Below are 14,492 nucleotides of genomic sequence, written 5' to 3'. Positions count from 1 at the left end.
GCCAAAGGGGGTGCTGTTACCGGTGCTCAGATACTATACATGTAATATGTATCCATGTTTGTTATTCTTCCAGACCCCCCCACTCTCTTGATTCGCTTGAGACAGAGAAGAGACGTGAAGAAAGAGGTAAGTAAAACTGTTAATCTTGAGGTGAAAAACCAGAAGTGGTCTCCTTATGTAGTAATGTATCTGAGGTGAAACACCAGAAATGGTCTCATTATGAAGTAATGTATCTGAGGTGAAACACCAGAAATGGTCTCCTTGTGAAGTAATGTATCTGAGGTGAAACACCAGAAATGGTCTCCTTGTGAAGTAATGTATCTGAGGTGAAACACCAGAAATGGTCTCCTTGTGAAGTAATGTATCTGAGGTGAAACACCAGAAATGGTCTCCTTGTGAAGTAATGTATCTGAGGTGAAACACCAGAAATGGTCTCATTATGAAGTAATGTATCTGAGGTGAAACACCAGAAATGGTCTCATTATGAAGTAATGTATCTGAGGTGAAACACCAGAAATGGTCTCCTTGTGCAGTAATGTATCTGAGGTGAAACACCAGAAATGGTCTCCTTGTGAAGTAATGTATCTGAGGTGGAACACCAGAAATGGTCTCCTTGTGAAGTAATGTATCTGAGGTGAAACACCAGAAATGGTCTCCTTGTGAAGTAATGTATCTGAGGTGGAACACCAGAAATGGTCTCCTTGTGAAGTAATGTATCTGAGGTGGAACACCAGAAATGGTCTCCTTGTGAAGTAATGTATCTGAGGTGAAACACCAGAAATGGTCTCCTTATGTAGTAATGTATCTGAGGTGAAACACCAGAAATGGTCTCCTTGTGAAGTAATGTATCTGAGGTGAAACACCAGAAATGGTCTCCTTGTGTAGTAATGTATCTGAGGTGAAACACCAGAAATGGTCTCCTTGTGAAGTAATGTATCTGAGGTGAAACACCAGAAAGGGTCTCCTTGTGTAGTAATGTATCTGAGGTGAAACACCAGAAATGGTCTCCTTGTGTAGTAATGTATCTGAGGTGAAACACTAGAAATGGTCTCCTTGTGAAGTAATGTATCTGAGGTGAAACACCAGAAATGGTCTCCTTGTGAAGTAATGTATCTGAGGTGGAACACCAGAAATGGTCTCCTTATGTAGTAATGTATCTGAAGTGGAACACCAGAAATGGTCTCCTTATGTAGTAATGTATCTGAGGTGGAACACCAGAAATGGTCTCCTTGTGTAGTAATGTATCTGAGGTGGAACACCAGAAATGGTCTCCTTGTGAAGTAATGTATCTGAGGTGAAACACCAGAAATGGTCTCCTTGTGTAGTGATGTATCTGAGGTGAAACACCAGAAATGGTCTCCTTGTGTAGTAATGTATCTGAGGTGAAACACCAGAAATGGACTCCTTGTGAAGTAATGTATCTGAGGTGAAACACCAGAAAGGGTCTCCTTGTGTAGTAATGGTTATTTTAATGAATATAGCATTGTCCTTCTACTATTTCTATATATTCTATTTTAAATGAGTCTCGTATGTAAAATAAATACTGTACAGTTACCTATATATTTATCATGTTTTGATGTGTTTCTGACCTGGATTTGTTTGTAACACATGCATGTTTTTGTACGGTGTGTGTGTGTGTGTGTGTGTGTGCATAACATACCTGTCCTTCTCTACTCCAGATGCTACATTTGTGGATGATAACAGGGCGGTCCTCATTCAGAGGGTTACCACGGTGATACCCATAGCAGATAAACTTCTCCAGTGGCACATGATCCACTTTGAGGCGTACCTTAAGATCCTTGCTGCCCGGACCAGACCAGATCAGATGAGGGAGCTGTACAACGTCTTAAACACAGAAAAAGTCAAATCAGCCTTCTATAGGCTCCTTCAGAAGCAAGAGCCTTATTTGGTCCAGGTGCCAGGTAGGTTGGTTGTCTCTCTCTCTCTCTCTAACTCTCTCTCTCTCATCAGTGTCCTCTAAACCACATATGATACCACTGACTGAAGTCTGTTGGAATTACAGTAGAATATATTCTTCTTTCCTTCCAGGTGGGCCTGTCTGTATGGAGGTGGATTGCTATGGACAGACTGAGAGCATTGGGCAGAGCAGCGGTATGTCTGATAAGGCTAACCTCACACACTGTATACTGTACACACACACACACACACACACACACACACAAACTTTAAAGTTGTATTAGTCGTATGTAAAGGATACACATGGTATACGACAACAATAAGAAATAAGAAAAGATAACAACATAAAGTGAACGGCTCAGTGGAATAGAACTAAGCAACAAGGCCCGAGGGGGTGTGGTATATCTAAGCAACAAGGCCCGAGGGGGTGTGGTATATCTAAGCAACAAGGCCCGAGGGGGTGTGGTATATCTAAGCAACAAGGCCCGAGGGGGTGTGGTATATCTAAGCAACAAGGCCCGAGGGGGTGTGGTATATCTAAGCAACAAGGCCCGAGGGGGTGTGGTATATCTAAGCAACAAGGCCCGAGGGGGTGTGGTATATCTAAGCAACAAGGCCCGAGGGGGTGTGGTATATGGCCAATATACCGTGTCTAAGGGCTGCTCTTAGGCACAAAGCAACGTGGAATGCCTGGATACAGCCCTTAGCAGTGATATATTGTCCATATACCACAGACCCCCAATGTGCCTTATTGCTATTATAAACTGGTTACCAACATTAATAGAATGTCTGTGGTATATCTAAGCAATAAGGCACGAGGGGGTGTGGTATATGACCAGCCCTTAGCAGTGATATAGTGTCCATATGCCAAAAACCCTGAGGTGCCTTATTGTAAACTGGTTACCAACGTAATTAGAGCAGTAAATATACAATGTTTTCTTATACCAGTGGTATACGGTCTGATGTACCACGGTTGTCATCCAATCAGAATTAAGGGCTCGAACCACCCATTTTATGTCTGATATACCACAGCTTTTAACCAATCAGCATCCAGAACCCAAACCACCCAGTTTATAATAAACATTTAATAACAACGATAATATATAATACATGAAGGCACAATTTATAGTACAATATGTACGTGTGTTTTGTCAATTGTGCACAGTATTTAGCAATAATAATTAACCAGTTGTGATGTGTTTGTAGTGTGATGTGTGAGGTGTGAGGTGTGTGTGTGTGTGTGTGTGTGTGTGTGTGTGTGTGTGTGTGTGTGTGTGTGTGTGTGTGTGTGTGTGTGTGTGTGTGTGTGTGTGTGTGTGTGTGTGTGTGTGTGTGTGTGTGTGTGTGATAAGTGTATATCTGTGTGCGTGTGGATGAGTCAGTGCATGTGTGCTGTGGAAAGTCAGTGCAGGTGGTCAGTCCAGTTCAAGTGTTCAGCAGTCTTGCAGATAGAAACTGTTTCTGAGCCTGTTGGTATCAATCTGCATCCTTGGTGACGCTTCTGGACTTTTCTCAGACTCACTTTCTCTTGTAACTTGTTACTTATTGACGTTTTAAAGTGTGTTGTTCTTTCCAGTGGATGACGACACAAAGAGAATTAAGGACGAACTTAAAGACAGTCTGGAGAAGAAGTTTGGATTTGTGTTTGAAGGCACCGCAGTGGAACAAACTCCCCTCAACAGCATCTACACACAGCTCTACATCACACAAGGACAGAGTGAAGGAGTTAATAAAGAACATGAGATCCGGCAGATTGAATATACACGCAGGGCAAAAAAATCTACAGACACTCCAATTAACTGCAATGACATCTTCAAACCCTTATCTGGAGAAGACAGAGAAAAGGAGAGACCCATCAGAACTGTGCTGATGAAGGGCATCGCTGGCATTGGAAAAACAGTCTCTGTGCAGAAGTTCATCCTCGACTGGGCTAAAAGAAAAGCTAATCAGGATGTTGATTTCATCTTTGTGCTTCCACTCCGAGAGCTGAATCTGATTCAAGATGACCAGTACAGTCTTCATGGACTTTTGCGTTACTTCCACCCTGAACTTACAGCGATAGAAGAGGCAAAGATATATGATACCTGCAAAGTCATGTTCATCTTTGATGGTCTGGATGAAAGCAGACTGCCATTAGGTTTTCATCAGAACAAGAAGTTGACTGATCTAACTGAGACATCATCAGTTGACAGGTTGATGACAAACCTCATTGAGGGGAATCTACTCCCTGAAGCTCTCCTCTGGATAACCTCCCGACCAGCAGCAGCCAATCAGGTCCCCTGTAAGTACATTGACAAGGTGACAGAAGTACGAGGGTTCAACGACAAACAGAAAGAAGAATACTTTAAGAAGAATGTTGAGGATGAGAACCGGGCCAGGAGAATCATCTCACACATTAATACATCAAGGAGCCTCCACATCATGTGCCACATACCAGTCTTCTGTTGGATTACTGCCAGGGTTCTTGAGCAAATGTTGAGTGAAGATAAGAGTGGAGAGATCACAACTCTGACTGAGATGTACAATCACTTCCTGCTCATTCAGACAAACCTGAAAAGCAATAAGTATGATGGGGAAAGGGAGACGGATCTGGACATCATCATAGAAAGAAACAAAGAAATAATTCTCAAACTGGCACAACTTGCATTTGAACAGCTGGTGAAGGGCAATCTCATATTCTGTAAGAAAGACCTGGAGGAGTGTGGCATTGATGTCAGTGAAGCCTCAGTGTACTCTGGGTTTTGCACGGAAATCCTGAAAGAAGAGTATGGGCTGTATCGGAAGAAAGTGTACTGCTTTGTCCACCTGAGCTTCCAGGAGTTCCTTGCTGCTCTGTACGTGTTCCACTGCTGTGCGAGCAAGAACATCAAGGCCCTGGAGTCTTTCATTGGGGATGTGTCATCAGAGCTGTCCTTGCATGTGCTGCTGAAGATGATGGTAGATAAAGCCTTGGAGAGTGAGAATGGACACCTGGACCTGTTCCTCCGCTTCCTCGTTGGCATCTCAACAGAATCCAACCAGAGACTGTTACATGACCTACTGCCACAAACAGAGATCAGCTCAGAGACTGTCAAGGAAATGAAGAAATACCTCAGGGAGCCGAACGTAGAGCAAGTCTCGCCTGATAGGTACATCAATCTACTCATCTGCTTGACTGAGATGAAAGATGATTCAGTGCATGAGGACATTGACAGGTTCCTGAAGTCAGGAAATCAAACAGGAAAGGAACTTGCAGGAGCACACTTCTCATCACTGGCCAACGCACTGCTGATGTCAAAGGGTGTGCTGGATGAGATTGACCTGAGGACATACAACTTGTCCCCTGGGTGTACGAGACTGGTCCCAGCTGTAAGGAAATGGAGAAAGGCCATGTAAGTAATATCATAAAGTCAAAATTACCAATATCTATCAATAATTATATCAGACCGATTGCAACCAATGAGGGCCACTAAATTAACGCCAGCTGATGTCTCGTTAAACCATCAACGCGTACTAAAATCAACCACACGCTGATCTCAATTGCCGCCAATTGTTAGTGTAATCTTCCACCTTTACGACTACGACAAAAATAATAATCTTCATGTAAAATATCATCACACGAGAAGTGTTTGAAAAAGTCCAGAGAATGTCGATATACACCTTCCTCGGCGCTCACCAAAAAAAAATGAAAAACCATTGTCCAGCACTGGGCATGAACTCATGACCCTCGGAGTTGTAGCGCGCTGCTTAGGTCACCGTGCTACTGGAGTACACAGCGCTCTAGCAAGCTGTGAGAGTAATTGGCGATACCTCATTGTAATAGTGTTTTTTTATTATGTTGTTTTAAGCCTTCACCAAACCATATCCCTAATCTTGAAGTCCAGGAATGAAAGCCTAAACTTAACCCTTTGAGTTGTTTCTGTTTCAGCCATCTAACCAAGCAGGCTAACCACATATCCCAGAGAAGTTAACTTCACTAGGGTAGGGAGCAGCATTCTGAATTTTGGATGAAATGTGTGCCCAATTTAAACTGCTTGCTACTCAGGCCCAGCAGATAGGATATGCATGTAATTAGTAGATTTGGATAGAAAACACTCTAAAGTTTCCACAACTGTTAAAATAATGTATGTGAGTATAACATAACTGATATGCCAGGCAAAAACCAGAGGAAAATCCAACAAGGAAGTACTGTTATTTTGAAACGCTGTTTTTCCATTGAAAGCCTATACACCATACAAATAATTAGGACCCCGTTCACGAGCTCTATGGCTTCCTCAACATGTGATCAGTCTTTAGCCATTGTTTCAGGCCACTTTCATTCAGTGGTCAGTGGAAATTTCCATTCAGCAGCCATGCGTCTGACCGAGAATGCGCCTTTCTTGTTTCTCCTTTCCTATTGACAAAGCTTTTGTCCAGTTGAAATATTATTGATTATTTATGACAAAAACCATCGGAGTGTTTATACTAAATTTTATTGTACTTTTTAAAACTTTTCGTCTGGAATTCGTGCACACGCCTTCTGCATTCGGATTACTGGACAAAACGCGAAAACAAAAAGGAGGTTTTTGGTCATAAAGAGGGACATTATCGAACAAAACAAACATTTATTGTTTAACATGGAGACCTGGGAGTGCCACCAGAAGAAGATCATCAAAGGTTAGTGACTAATTTAATCACTATTTCTGACTTTTGTGACACCTCTCCTTGGTTGGAAAATGGCTGTATGGTTTTCTGTGGCTAGGCGCTGACCTAACATAATTGCATGGTGTGCTTTCGCTGTAAGGCCTATTTGAAATCGGACACCGTGGCTGGATTAACAAGAAGTGTATCTTTAAAATGTGTATAACACTTGTATGTTTGAGGAATTTTAATTATGAGATTTCTGTTGTTTGAATTTGGCGCCCTGCAATTTCACTGGCTGTTGGCGAGGTGGGACGCTCACATCCCGAACCATCCCAGAGAGGTTCACTTCTTTAGGAACACAGCCCTAATGTTGGTAACTAACATCATTATGTTGTCATTCAGAGTAACATTTAATTATTTTCCATGCTACCACACATACAGCAGGTTTTTAAAGGACCAAAGAGTTTGGTCTCCTTTGTGTTTTAATTTTTGCCATGGAAAAGATATCATGATACTGGTATCATCACAGCCTTAATTAATTATATTTTCTCTGTATCTACAGACTGATTGGCTTTGAACTCTCTATGGAGGACTACGAATCACTGGCCTCCATTCTCCAATCAGCAGACTCACATCTAAGAGAGCTGCACCTGGACGACATCGGGGAGCGTGATCCTGATGGTGACGATGATCCTGATGGTGACGATGAGGCCAGACTGACTGTTCTCGTTGCTGCGCTGACTGTTGTCCTCGCTGCACTGAAACATCCACACTGTAAACTGGAGACACTGAGGTCAGTAGTATTGAGGAGGTCTTCTCACGATGAAAACTATAAAAGATGAATCATTGTTGGTAGGGGTAGAATTATCATTCCTTGAACATGATGTTTTGTCACTCACAGAACTTCCGACACACACGGCAGACTTATCTGAGGAAGATTTTGACCTCACTGTGCTGAATTTGTTATAACGCTGGTATGTGTCCCTGACCTGCATTACATCACACTCTGTCTGAGTGATATTGTCTCTGTTTCTACAGACTGGGTGGCTATAAACTCTCTGAAGAGCACTGTGGATTACTGCCTTCTGCTCTCCAATCAGCCGACTCACATCTGAGAGAACTGGACCTGAGAGACACCAAGCTGTCTGATGGTGGTAGGAGGGAACTCTTTACTTCTCTGAAACATCAGAACTGTCAACTGCACAAACTGCGGTTAGTACTCTGGGAGGGTTGATCACATGACAATAGCCTAAACAGGTAGTCATTGTTGGACAGTTTGTTGGAGTAAAATTATCTGTAATAATTAACTGTGAACAGACATTATTTATTCATTTAGAATTATTTTAATGACCACAGGCCTACAGACAGACACATACCTACAGATACGACTACATACCTTCAGACATGACTACATACCAGACATGACTACAATACCTACATACATCACCACAGATCTACAGACATGACTACATACCTACAGACATGACTACATACCTACAGACATGACTACAATACCTACATACATCACTACATACCACCAGACATGACTACATACCTACAGACATGACTACATACCTACAGACATGACTACATACCTACAGACATGACTACATACCTACAGACATGACTACATACCTACAGACATGACTACAATACCTACATACATCACTACATACCACCAGACATGACTACATACCTACAGACATGACTACAATACCTACATACATCACTACATACCACCAGACATGACTACATACCTACAGACATGACTACAATACCTACATACATCACTACATACCACCAGACATGACTACATACCTACAGACATGACTACATACCTACAGACATCACTACATACCTACAGACATCACTACATACCTACAGACATGACTACTTGCCTACAGACATGACTACATACCTACAGACATCACTACATACCTACAGACATGACTATATACCTACAGACATGACTACATGCCTACAGACATGACTACAATACCTACAGACATGTCTACATACCTACATACATGTCTACATGCCAGATGTACCTCACTAAGAGTTGATGTATTAAATGTGATACCATCTGAAAGGACAGGTTCTGAATAATGCTGTTATGTGTCTCTGTATGAGTGATATTACCCCTGTTTCTACAGACTGTCTAGCTTTAGACTCTCTGAAGAGGACTGGGGATCACTGGCCTCCGTTCTCCAATCAGCAGACTCACCTCTGAGAGAACTGGACCTGGACCTGAGGAACAGTGGACTGTCTGATTGTGTTGGGAGGGAACTCTTCACTGCTCTGAACCATCCACACTGTAAACTACAGACGCTGAGGTCAGTATCTACACTATAAACTACAGACACTGAGGTCAATATCTACACTATAAACTACAGACACTGAGGTCAATATCTACACTGTAAACTACAGACACTGAGGTCAATATCTACACTGTAAACTACAGACACTGAGGTCAGTATCTACACTATAAACTACAGACACTGATGTCAGTATCTACACTGTAAACTACAGACACTGAGGTCAATATCTACACTATAAACTACAGACACTGATGTCAGTATCTACACTATAAACTACAGACACTGAGGTCAATATCTACACTATAAACTACAGACACTGATGTCAGTATCTACACTGTAAACTACAGACACTGAGGTCAGTATCTACACTGTAAACTACAGACACTGAGGTCAGTATCTACACTATAAACTACAGACACTGAGGTCAATATCTACACTATAAACTACAGACACTGATGTCAGTATCTACACTGTAAACTACAGACACTGAGGTCAGTATCTACACTGTAAACTACAGACACTGAGGTCAGTATCTACACTATAAACTACAGACACCGAGGTCAATATCTACACTGTAAACTACAGACACTGAGGTCAATATCTACACCCTAAACTACAGACACTGAGGTCAATATCTACACTGTAAACTACAGACACTGAGGTCAATATCTACACTGTAAACTACAGACACTGAGGTCAATATCTACACTATAAACTACAGACACTGAGGTCAATATCTACACTGTAAACTACAGACACTGAGGTCAATATCTACACTATAAACTACAGACACTGAGGTCAATATCTACACTGTAAACTACAGACACTGAGGTCAATATCTGTACACTGTAAACTACACAGACACTGAGGTCAATATCTACACTATAAACTACAGACACTGAGGTCAATATCTACACTGTAAACTACAGACACTGAGGTCAATATCCACACTGTAAACTACAGACACTGAGGTCAGTATCCACACTGTAAACTACAGACACTGAGGTCAGTATCTACACTGTAAACTACAGACACTGAGGTCAGTATCCACACTGTAAACTACAGACACTGAGGTCAATATCTACACTATAAACTACAGACACCGAGGTCAATATCTACACCCTAAACTACAGACACAGAGGTCAATATCTACACTGTAAACTACAGACACTGAGGTCAGTATCTACACTATAAACTACAGACACCGAGGTCAATATCTACACTGTAAACTACAGACACTGAGGTCAATATCTACACTGTAAACTACAGACACTGAGGTCAGTATCTACACTGTAAACTACAGACACTGAGGTCAGACACAGACACTGAGGTCAGTATCCACACTGTAAACTACAGACACTGAGGTCAATATCTACACTGTAAATCTACACTGGTCAATATCTACACTATAAACTACAGACACCGAGGTCAATATCTACACCCAGACACTAAACTACAGACACAGAGGTCAATATCTACACTGTAAACTACAGACACTGAGGTCAGTATCTACACTATAAACTACAGACACCGAGGTCAATATCTACACTGTAAACTACAGACACTGAGGTCAATATCTACACTGTAAACTACAGACACTGAGGTCAATATCTACACTGTAAACTACAGACTACAGACACTGAGGTCAGTATCCACACTGTAAACTACAGACACTGAGGTCAATATCTACACTATAAACTACAGACACTGAGGTCAGTACTTTGGGAGGGTTTGTCACATGACCAGAACTCATTGATTGTTGGACAGTTTGTAAAGGTCAAATTGAGACGGAGAGCATATTCAGATATATTTATTATTGATAATAATGGCTTTTACTTGGAAGCCTGGCCCAAAGATTCATATCTACTACAGGTACAACTGCATATTAACACTAGCAGACTAAAACTTGTGTTGTTCACTGCCCATAAATACTTTCTTTGCCAAGAATGCATTTCCATTGATTAGCCTGATTTAATGGCATTGTTTGTTTTGTCTTTAATGTTTTCTCTAATGTTATTTTCAAAGTTGTTTACGTGTTACTCATCATGTTGCAATATATTATCCCCTTTAGGCTGAATGGATGTTCCCTGACAGAGAAAGGGTGTGAAGCCTTGGCCTCAGCTCTCAGCTCAAACTCCTCTCACCTGAGAGAGCTGGATCTGAGTCACAATGACCTGCAGGATTCAGGAGTGAAGGTGCTCTCTGCAGGACTGGGGAATCCACACTGTCAACTAGAGAAACTGAGGTTGGTATTTCAAAACATACCTGCTCAATACAAAGATGATTTGTCAAATCACAACATCATTACAGTAGCCAGTAAGTCAGCTCAACCAATGAGGTAAATACTGGGTTAACTGGAGAATCCACATTGTAAACTAGAGAACCAGAGGTTAGTATTTAGAAACAGTATTGGTTTTATTGGAAATATGTATATACTGTGTATCAGCTATCACCACTAGAGGGCAGCAGTCCTGTTGTAAAATCATGATGAACTCTCTCTGCAGGCTGTCCTTCTGTAGAGTCACAGAGGAAGGCTGTGCTTCTCTGGCTTCAGCTCTGGGGTCAAACCCCTCCCATCTGAGAGAACTGGACCTGAGCTTCAATCACCCAGGAGACTCTGGAGTGAAGCTGCTCTCTGCTAGACTGGAGGATCCACACTGTAGACTGGAGAAACTCAAGTTAGTACAGTTACTGTGAAAATTATATTGTTGTATACATACACAGACTGTGTTTCACTCACTCTGTCCGTTCCTCTGTCTCTCCCACAGTGTGGAACATACAGAAGAGATCTGGGTTAAACCACAGCTGATGACGAAATGTAAGGGTGTTAGTTATAAGGAATCCGTTTATTGACCAATACATTTGACAAACAGGCGTATAATTAAACACACACACACATTCCGACAAATTCGAACCAATTCCCTCTCCTCTAACTTGTCCTCTTGTCTGCAGATGCCTGTGATCTCACACTGGACCCAAACACAGCACACATAAACCTCTCTCTGTCTGAGGGGAACAGAAGGGTGGAGAGGGTTAAAGAGGAGCAGCCGTATCCTGATCACCCAGAGAGATTTGATCACTATACCCAGGTGTTGTGTAGAGAGGGTCTGACTGGGCGCTGTTACTGGGAGGTAGAGTGCAGTGGGCTGGCTGACATTGGAGTGACATGTAAAGGCATCAGTAGAAAAGGAGATGGTTCTGCCGGTGAATTTGGATACAATAAGAAGTCCTGGCGTCTGATCTGCCGTGGGAATCATTACGGTGCCCTCCACAATAGTCAATATACTACAATACATGCTCCACACCTCATAAACCCTCCTCAACCCCAGAGAGACCAGTCCTCCTCCCCTCCACGCCTCATCAACCCTCCTCAACCCCAGAGAGACCAGTCCTCCTCCCCTCCACGCCTCATCAACCCTCCTCAACCCCTGAGAGACCAGTCCTCCTCCCCTCCTCAACCCCAGAGAGACCAGTCCTCCTCCCCTCCACGCCTCGGAGTAGGAGTGTTTCTGGACTGGCTGGTCGGCACACTTTCCTTCTATGAGATCTACTCTGACACAATGACCCATGTGTACACATTCCAGACCACATTCACTGAGCCCCTCTACCCAGGGTTTAGTGTTTCTAATGAGGGCTCTTCAGTGTCCCTGAGCCAGGTAGAGTAGTCTCCTATGTCCTGGAGGAACACCTGGGTCTCCATGGAAACACAGTCACACTCCTGTTCTAACCCAACCATGTGACATGATGGGGTGTTGTTGACAGTGATCAGGACATCAGATATGGACATTGTAACAGATAAATGTTGTTGACTGTGATCATGACAGATATTCGTATTCACACCACTGAGTCAATACTTTGTAGAAGCACCGTTGGCAGCAATTGCAGTTGTGAGTCGTTTTAGGTAAGTCTCTAAGAGCTTTGCACACCTGGATTGTACAATATTGGACCATTATTATTTGTTCAATTCTTCAAGTTCTGTCAAATTGTTTGTTGATCATTGTTAGACAGCTTTTATCAAGCCTTGCCATAGATTTTTAAGCGGATTTAAGTCAAAACTGTAATTAGGCCACTCAGGAACATTCAATGTCATCTTGGTAAGCAACTTTTTATCCTAAAAAATGTCTTAATCCTTGCTGATGACAAAGATACTCATAACATGATGCAGCCACCATCATGCTTGAAAATATGAAGAGTGCTACTCAGTGACGTGTTGTGGTGGATATGGCCTAAACATTATGCTTCGTGTTCAGGACAAAAAGTTAATTTCTTTGCCACATTTTATGCAGTATGTTTTTAGTGCCTTTGTTACAAACAGGATGCATGTTTTTGAATATTTTAATTCTGTACAGGCTTCCTTCCTTTCACTCTGTCATTTAGGTTAGTATTGTGGAGTAACTACAAAGTTGTTGATCCAATCTCGGTTTTCTCATATCACAACCATTCAACAATGTAGCTTGTTTAAAATCCCCATTGTCCTCATGGTGAATTCCCTGAGCAGTTTCCTCCCTCTCTGGCAACTGAGTTAGGAAGGACGCCTGTATCTTTGTAGTGACTGGGTGTATTGATACACCGTCCAAAGTGTAATTAGTAACTTCACCATAACATGCTCATAGGGATATTCAGCGTCTGATTTTTTTTTTTTTACACACATCTACCAATCGGTGCCCTTCTTTGTGAGGCATTGGAAAACCTCCCTGGTCTTTGTGGTTGAATCTGTGCTTGAAATTGAGGGACCTAACAGATAATTGTATGTGTTGGGTACTGAGATGGTGTAGTCAATCAAACATCATGTCAACCACTATTATTGTACACAGAATGAGTCCATGCAACTTACTATGTGACTTGTTGAGCACATTTTTACTCCTGAACTTATTTAGGCTTGACATAACACAGGGGTTGAATACTCATTGACTCAAGACATTTCAGCTTTGAATTTGTTGTTAATAATATGAAATCCCACAAACAAAATTCCACGTTGACATTATAGGGTATTGTGTGTAGATCGCTGACACAACAGATCAATTGAATCCATGTTAAATTCAGGCTGTTACGTAACAACATGTGGAATAAGTCAAGGGGGCAGTGAATACTGTCTGAAGGCAACATATACAGCACAGGCCAACATATTGTATGTGTACTGTAGGCTACAATACGCTTGGTTTTTGTAACGAGCTCGTTACCTGCTCTTACATATGATTGGCATTGGATTGGTTAGGTTTAGGCTTTCTCCTGACTCCTAGATTCAATCTTTATAAATATTACCGTTTTAAATAATAACTTTGTGTCATAGACTACAATTAGAGCCTATACTGTCTGATTACCACTATGCCAATGTGAAATTGTAGATTTGTTGGTTTGATTAAAATAAGAGAGAGAGAGAGAGAGAGAGAGAGAGAGCGGGAGAGAGAGCGAGCGAGCGAGACAGAGCTAGACGAGGCCGCGTTTAACGGAAATCGGTGCCATTGAGAAACAGTGCGTACGTTACTTTCCGCTATCACGCTAGGGTATTAACGATTCCATACATTCGATCGTCGGTCATATCAACTCTAGTCGGTCGTGAGGTTTATGGAGCATTACGGACGATCAGGTCTAGATTCTTTAAATGCTCTGGATAATATCTATCCGTGTGTAATCTTGGAGCCCTCCGCATTCCAG

General features: G+C 42.1%; 2 protein-coding genes across 4 annotated transcripts in view; both read left to right on the top strand.

The window, feature by feature from the left end:
- Window positions 1-14,492, top strand: part of LOC139423638 (NACHT, LRR and PYD domains-containing protein 3-like) — a 132,612-nt gene that overhangs the window by 16,217 nt on the left and 101,903 nt on the right. For all 3 annotated transcript variants that reach the window (XR_011635861.1, XR_011635860.1, XM_071175223.1), the window contains exons 4-7: window positions 74-126; window positions 1,680-1,922; window positions 2,050-2,112; window positions 3,494-5,288. Coding sequence is in view for 1 of the 3 variants with exons in the window: in XM_071175223.1 (XP_071031324.1) it covers window positions 74-126; window positions 1,680-1,922; window positions 2,050-2,112; window positions 3,494-5,288 (2,154 nt within the window). In the remaining 2 variants the exon portion in view is untranslated. The remainder of the gene's footprint in view (window positions 1-73; window positions 127-1,679; window positions 1,923-2,049; window positions 2,113-3,493; window positions 5,289-14,492) is intronic.
- Window positions 5,295-14,111, top strand: LOC139423644 (ribonuclease inhibitor-like). Its single transcript, XM_071175238.1, has 8 exons — window positions 5,295-6,892; window positions 7,082-7,312; window positions 7,558-7,731; window positions 8,673-8,852; window positions 10,909-11,082; window positions 11,342-11,515; window positions 11,606-11,655; window positions 11,790-14,111. The coding sequence occupies exons 2-8, from the start codon at window positions 7,104-7,106 to the stop codon at window positions 12,500-12,502; spliced, it is 1,674 nt and encodes a 557-aa protein (XP_071031339.1). The 5' UTR covers window positions 5,295-6,892; window positions 7,082-7,103; the 3' UTR covers window positions 12,503-14,111.

Source organism: Oncorhynchus clarkii, chromosome 13 (genome assembly GCF_045791955.1).
Source record: "Oncorhynchus clarkii lewisi isolate Uvic-CL-2024 chromosome 13, UVic_Ocla_1.0, whole genome shotgun sequence".
In the NCBI taxonomy this organism is placed as follows: domain Eukaryota; kingdom Metazoa; phylum Chordata; class Actinopteri; order Salmoniformes; family Salmonidae; genus Oncorhynchus; species Oncorhynchus clarkii.
This window is presented reverse-complemented; position numbering and strand designations above follow the sequence as displayed.